The 7,722-nt window shown below is 36.2% G+C and overlaps 1 protein-coding gene across 1 annotated transcript; it reads left to right on the forward strand.

The window, feature by feature from the left end:
- LOC138338594 (uncharacterized) lies at positions 1–6,217 on the forward strand. Its single transcript, XM_069289572.1, has 3 exons — positions 1–201; positions 311–535; positions 6,209–6,217. The coding sequence occupies exons 1-3, from the start codon at positions 1–3 to the stop codon at positions 6,215–6,217; spliced, it is 435 nt and encodes a 144-aa protein (XP_069145673.1).
- Positions 6,218–7,722: the final 1,505 nt, after the last annotated feature.

Genomic DNA, 7,722 nt, shown 5'->3' on the forward strand with positions numbered 1-7,722 from the left:
ATGGCACCGTTTGAGGCACTGTATGGTAGGAGGTGTAGATTTCCATTTGGGTGGTTCGAGGATGGAGAGACATCTATTTTGGGTCCAGAGATCATTCATGAGGCCTCAAAGAAGGTCAGGGTGATTAAGGACAGGTTGGCTACTACTTCGAGTCGGCAAAAATCTTATGCAAATAATAGAAAATGGCCCTTAGAGTATGATGTTTGGTGAACAGGTCTATTTGAAGATATCACCTATGAAGGGAGTGATGAGGTTTGGTAGGATGGAGAAGTTGAGTCCGGGGTATGTTGGGACATATGAGATCCTATAGTATGGGGGTGAAGTGGCCTATGAGTTGGCATTGCCTGCGGAGCAAGCTTCTGTCCATGCAGTCTTTCATGTATCCATGTTAAAGAAGTGCCTAGGTGATCCATCATCAATTCTACTGGCAGAAAGATTGGGGGTCGATGAAGACTTGCCCTATGATGAGGTACCTGTTGAGATCTTTGACAGACAGGTCAAGCAGCTGAGAAACAAAAAGATTGCCACTGTAAAGGTATTATGGAGTAATCATTTTATTGAGGGTTCTGCGTGGGAGGTCGAGGCCGATATGAGATCCCTCTATTCCCATCTTTTCAATCCTTGAGGTTAGATTCCATACTCTTATGTCGAAGTGTCCTTATCTATCCATTCTTTGTTGCTACTGCTTGACTGTGCAAAGTGGTTATGTTATGATATGACTGGTGTTATGATAGATTATAAGAAGTGTCATTCGGGGACGAATGTTCAAAAGGGGGGGGGGGATAATGTAACAACCATAAAAAAGGATATGATAAGTAATGCTTAATGTGTCTAGAATTCCTATGATTAGATCGGGTTCACACAAAATTGATGCGCGTAGAACCAGACCTCTGAACCCTTGCGGCATCCAAGCCAACTAACTTGGGGAGTTAGTTGAGCTATGAAAGGTTGGGTCCATCCAGGTAGGGCTTCCGAATATGAATATTCACTTGGATGAGTCTTTATTGGACTTAAAAATGGGAAATCTTATGTTTGGAGGGTCTAGGGATAAAATGGTCTCTTTCCAAGCTAAGGGTTGTATCGTTATTACCCTAATTATGTAATTAATTATTTAATTAATAAGGTGGAGGGTATTTTAGGGAGAGAGGGCCAAATTTCCCTTTTAGCAAAATCTTGCTTCACCAAGGTTCGAATCTAGGTGGGAGCAATGATTTAAATAGTTTTATTTAAATTGGTAAATTAATTTAATTAATTAATATTTATTAGATGATTTACTAAAAAGTAAAATCATATTTTTAAAGGTTTGAAAGAGTCCTAGTTAACTAAGTCTAAACTACTCCACCTAATCGTAAACTACCTTTCACATTTTAACTCTCTCTCTCTCTCTCACGTCAATATCACTCTTTTCTTTTCATGTACTCTCTGCCTAAACACAAGAACTGATTAACAACCAAAATTTCTTCACACTTGAAGAACTTTCATGCTAAAAACACATACAAAACATAACAAAAAACATTAGGAAAACAGGAAGGGTTTTTCCGTCGAGTTGGTGTTGAAGCTTTCGGACTTGGACGTGATTTTGGAGAGGGTCTTTTGGAAGCAAGTTCAATCTTTGAACTTCAAAATAAGGTATGGGTTTTCTTACTCTTGGTCCCTTTCCCAAGAGACCCTAAGGACTCAGATGAATCTATTCCGAAAACTAGGGTTGTTCCCCGTTGCATGTCCCTGTCACTAGCTCCCATCGATTTGTAGGTTGGCTATATTTGTTGTTAGAAATTAGGAATGTAATATGTTTTTGTTATGATTACGTTCATGTATGTATGTTTGAAATTATGTGAATATTAAGCATGTTGTCCGAAACTATGTGTTTATGTGTGTGCAATGTGTAGCGGTGACATATACTGTTGGTTTGAAGTTTGAAAATGACATGTTATGGTTGTATTCTTACGTGCACAAACTTGTATAAATCATTATGTTCATATGAAGTATAATGTGGCTGAATTGAATAGAAACTATTAGCTAAGTGAATCCATGAAAATGCACCTAAAGATGTACTAAATTATCCATGAATTACCCTAAGAACTAACGTGTAAATGTTGATGAAAATAAGCTTAAAAACGTACATAATTTCCAGAATCTTGTTGATGAGTTTTGGTCAAGATAAGTGGTGTATCATTCTATGTAAAATGAATTACAAACAAGTGAGGTCACTGAGAATCGAACACGTGACCTCACAATGTTAATAATCTTAGAAATAAAGTGATAGAAAAAGAATGTGGCATGTGGTATTCGAACCCGTGTCCCTTGACCAAAACATGAAAAAGATAATGAAAAATTAAAATGAGATGTGTGGGGTTCGAACCCACAACCTCTCGGTCATACTTAAGGAAGAATAAAAAGAAAAATAAAAGTTGAGGCATGTGGGAGTCGAACCCATGACCTCTCGACTGAATAGAGGAAATTAAGCAGATAAATAAACTGGGGTTGTGGGGGTTCGATCCTACACCCTCTCGGTCAAACGAAAATGGTTTAAGCAAAAAAAAAGAAAAAATAAAATGAGGTTGTGGGGGTTCGATCCCACATCCTCTTGGTCCAAAATGAACGAAAAATAAAGAAATTAAGGGAAAATAAACAGAAGGCGTTGGGGCTCAATCTTGGGTCTCAAGGCCGAGTGGATGAAACTAAAATAAATGAAAATGTAAGTGTTCTCCAAGGGATTCAAAATTGGGTTTTGTTGCCCATTTTCTGTATTGATACATAAGTCATATGTGAATAAATGTTCAAAATAATGCTTCCTACATAGATCGAAATCGATGATCTTGGCATACATATAAGATGCATAAGTCTTGTATCACAAAATCTTAGGAAGATATGAATCACTTAAACTAACTATGAATGAAACATCATAGCTTGTATGTATTGGCCCATAAGTATAGCTTACGTTTAAAACTAAGTGAACCTAAGATGTATAAAATGAAAGTATGTAACCCTAGAAGGGTTAAGTAAGAGTGAGAAACTTCATTGGCATATGATGAAATGAACATTCACGAAAAAGGGGTGAGTAATTAGGAAAAGCAAATGTGCTAAAGTTAATGAATGTGGTGACAATATGATAAGAGGCCAATGTGAAAGATAAGAGCAATTTCAAATGAACCAAAGTAAATGTTACCAAAACGTACTCACCTATGAGAGTGTAAAGCTAATGAAGAGACCAGTCTGTATCAACACTCTAATGAAAGTATTGAGATTAATGTATACTAAATACTGATGATGAGATGAGAAATCATCTAATGAGCTATGATGTCCTCATACTAGAAGTAAGCTTCTATGACGTATGAGTTGAATGTAATGAAACTTTATACTGAGCACCGATAGGCTAGTTATGAGCGGTGATTCCTTCTTTCAAGGAGGTTCGCGTAACTCTCATGAGATGAGACTGTTTGGCATTCCGGGTATGGTCTCCTTATATCTCCTATTCTTTGAACCTACACTGCCAATATAGGGATCTAGCAGGATTCAATTCCCTATATACGCTAGCATGTTTTGGTTCACCTTGGCCGGTGATTCCACCTCTTTTCGGTGTGAGGATGACACACTGGATTTCATGATGCTTACATGATCTATGTCGGTTAAGGTTAAAGTTCCCAAATAAAGAACGAGGTCAGCCTTAAATGATGCACATAATGAAATGAATGATACAAAAAGGTGTTCGGATAGGATAATAAAGAGGTGAGATATATTCAATTAATGACACTAGGTTATTCTTGATCATTGCACAGAAAACCCGATGAGAGTCTTAAAACTACATCCTAAGTACGACTAGTGGTTGCACTAGTATATGAATGAATGAAATTAAGTACGTATGAACGAATGAAGCAGACTCTCTGTTTGCTAAAGAAGGCTCCCTAATTGAGGTCCCATATGTTTATCCCTCATTTTGGGAAGTCTTAATATTAAGTCCATGATTCCAAGGTCTCATGTCATGTAATCGAATTATATGAAATATATTATGTGCTATATGCAATATTTAATGTGTTATATGTAATATGTTATGTGCTGTGTGCAATATGATACGTATGACGATGCATGTTACTCTAATGGCATGACTTTTCTAAATCCAATTTGTCAAGTCCACTGACTTTCCTAATCCAAATCTGACAAGTCCACTGACTTTCCCAATCCAAATTTTACATGTCCACCGACTTGACTTTCCATAAATCATGTTGTTAGGAAAGAGCTATTCTTACTCATGCATGTCCTTGGTCTGTGCTTCCATATATCCATACTTAGTACAAGTGTGTACTAATACCATACAAATCTACTTTTAGGTGCAGGCACAGGTAGACATTAAAGCTTTCAGTACGACGTTGCAGCTATCCGGACGTAGAGCTTTCATCCGGATTTGATACGCCCTCATGCTTTCGAGTATGTCTACTGTTATTTTCTAGCTTAGATGTAGGCTTTAGCTAGTGGAGCATGTTCAACTAGTGTTTCATTTCCACTTTCATTTCAGACTTTATATTGGTGTCGTTTTGACAAAAATACATTTAATGCAATTATGAACTATTTCTTTCATTTGATGATCTTAATATTAGATAGGTGATTGTGAACGTTTATGAGTTTACATAGAATGACTTACATGAATATTAAGTAACAAAAAGTTGAAAATTTCCGCTAAAATTAACCTAGATAAAGTAACAATGATGTATGTAGGCTTGTCTGCGACCTCTGAGATGTCAATGACGTCGGTCTCGTCTGGGGTCTAGATTCCGGTCGTGACACACATTGGCCTTCATTTTTTAAAATGTACAACTTAAATCAATTCGAGTTTTGACAACATTGAAATTCAAGTACTTGAACTTATCCAATACTTTTTCAATATAATGAGATTGAGATAATGCTAGTCCCTGGAGAGTTTTGATAATCCTGACCCCTAGGATCAAATCACCGACTCCTAAGTCCTTCATATCAAACTTGCTAGACAACATGCGCTTAGTAGCATTTATATTGTCAATGTTTTTACTCATTATTAACATGTCATCAACATACAAACAAACAATGACTTCATGATTCATAATATTTTTAATGTAAAGACATTTATCACAATCGTTAATCTTGAATCCATTTGCCAACATTGTTTGGTCAAATTTAGCATGCCATTGTTTGGGTGCCCGCTTGAGTCCATAAAGTGACTTCACAAGTCTGCACACTTTATTTTCTTTACCAGGAACTATAAACCCTTCAAGTTGCTCCATGTAAATTTCTTCCTCCAACTCTCCATTTAAGAAGGATGTCTTTACATCCATTTGGTGGATTTTAAGATCAGACACTGCTGCTAGTGCTATTAATATCCTAATTGATATTATCCTTGTTACTGGAGACTATGTGTCGAAGTAGTCCAAACCTTCCTTTGTCTGTATCCTTTGACTACCAATCTAGCCTTCTATTTGTCAATAGTCCCATCAGGTTTCATTTTCCTTTTAAATATTCACTTTGATCCTAAGGTTTATTTACTTGAGGAAGACCAGCCAATTCCCAAGTGTGATTGCTTAAGATTGATTCGATCTCACTATTGACTGCTTCTTTCCAATAAATTGACTCAGATGAAGACATAGCAGCTTAAAATGTTTGTGGCTTATTTTCAAGCAATAGTGCTACAAAATCCGATCCGAAAGAAGCAAATTTTTGTTGGCGTGTACTATGCCTAGGTTCCTCACTAGTTAGAATATTTCCCATTGATTCTTCTCGTGGTAGTTTAGGTCTTTCACTTTCAATTTTATACGGATAAATGTTTTCAAAAAACTCTGCATTATCTGATTCAAATATCGCATTAACATGAATCTTAGGATTATCATATTTGTGAACCAAAAACCGACAGGCTTTACTGTTCACAACATACCCAATAAAGACACAAACTACTATTTTGGGTCCAATTCTAACCTCTTTGGTAAAGGAACCTTTATCTTGGCTAAACACCCCCACACTTTGAAATATTTAAAGTTGGGTTTCCGTCCTTTCCACAACTCATATGGAATTGATTGTATTTTTCGATGGGGTACTCTATTGAGTATTTTATTAGCTGTAAGGATGGCTTCCCCCCCCCCCCAAAGGTTTCGCGGTGAACTAGAATTGATCATTAAGACATTCATCATTTTCTTTAATGTTCCGTTCTTCCGTTCTACTAAACCATTTGACTATGGTGTATCAGGTGACGTAGTTTGATGAACAATACCATATTCCAAACATATCTCTGCAAAAGAAGATTCATATTCTCCACCCTTATCACTCCGAATCATTTTTATCTTTAGATTTATTGGTTCTCCACTTCATTTTTGTATTGCTTAAGTGCATCCATTGCTTCATCCTTACTATTAAGCAAATATACATAACAAAATCGAGTGCATACATCAATAGAAGTTATAAAATATTTTTTCCCACCACGAGATGATGTTGACTTCATATCGCATATATTTGTGAATTAAGTCTTAAGTTTTGGAATTTCTTTCAACACACTTATAAGGATGTTTAACAAACTTACTTTCCACAAAGATTTCGCATTTCGATTTATCTTATTTAAAATCAGGCAATACTTCTATATTAACCAATTTTTTCAAGGCTTTGTAATTTACATGTCCAAACGGGCATGCCATATATCATTTAACTCCAATAAGTAAACAGAAGCAGATTTTTATCAATACTTTCAACAACCATTACATTCAGTTTGAAAATACCCTCATTGAGCTAGCACTTTCCTATGAACATTTCATTCTTACTTATTACAACTTTATCACTAACTAGGACACACTTAAACCTGTTCTTAACGAGTAGTGCAGTAGAATCTAAATTCTTCCTAATATTAGGGACATGCAGAACATTGTTCAAAGTCAACACCTTGCCGGATGTCATTTTAAACATTACTTTCCCAGTTCCTGCAATCCTTGTTGTTGTTGTGTTTCCCATGAACAAATCTTCATCGTACTCAGCAAGAGTGTACGTTGCAAATGCTTCTTTCGCAGAGGACATATGTCTAGTGGCACCTGTGTCGAGAAACCACTCCTTGGGATTTCCAACTAATTTATACTCCGAGATCATTTTAGTTAAGTTATCTGTATCCTCCATCTTCTCCACGATGTTTGCTTGACTTTTGCCTTTGCCTTTGTCTTTGTATTTTTTGGAGCACGAAAATTAGAAGACCTATGACCAGCCTTGCCACAATTGTAATAGTTGCCTTTGAATTTCTTCTTGGCCTATTTTGATTTCTGCCCATTGGACTTCTTCTATTTTTGTCTTTGGTAAGAGATTCTTCAACAATATTAACTCCAATGATTGTTGAACTCTTTAGCGACTTCTTTTCGGTGTTTTTGTTAGCTTCCTCAATCTTGAGCCGAATTACAAGATCTTCAAGCTTCATTTGTTTATGCTTGTGATTTAGATAATTCTTGAAATCGTTCCACGAAGAATTCAACTTCTCGATCATTGCAGCCACTTGAAAAGCTTCATTTACTACCATACCTTCAGCAATCAGATCATGGAGAATAAGTTAAAGTTCTTGCACTTGTGATCCAACAGTTTTACTATCTATGATTTTATAGTCTAAAAACTTTGCGATCACAAACTTTTTCAAGCATCCATTTTTTATCTTATATTTCTTTTCAAGTGCATCCCACAACTCTTTTGAAGTTGTTATTGCACTATCGACTTCACATAGGAACTGTATGTTTC

The sequence above is a fragment of the Solanum lycopersicum genome, chromosome 9 (genome assembly GCF_036512215.1).
Source record: "Solanum lycopersicum chromosome 9, SLM_r2.1".
In the NCBI taxonomy this organism is placed as follows: Eukaryota; Viridiplantae; Streptophyta; class Magnoliopsida; order Solanales; family Solanaceae; genus Solanum; species Solanum lycopersicum.

Bases quoted from the DNA above. Each gene is read 5' to 3' on its own strand.
- LOC138338594 (XM_069289572.1), top strand. From the start codon at position 1: ATGGCACCGTTTGAGGCACTGTATGGTAGGAGGTGTAGATTTCCATTT. The intron at 202-310 runs GTTTGGTGAACA...GAGATCCTATAG, and splicing joins AATGGCCCTTAGAGTATGAT to TATGGGGGTGAAGTGGCCTA.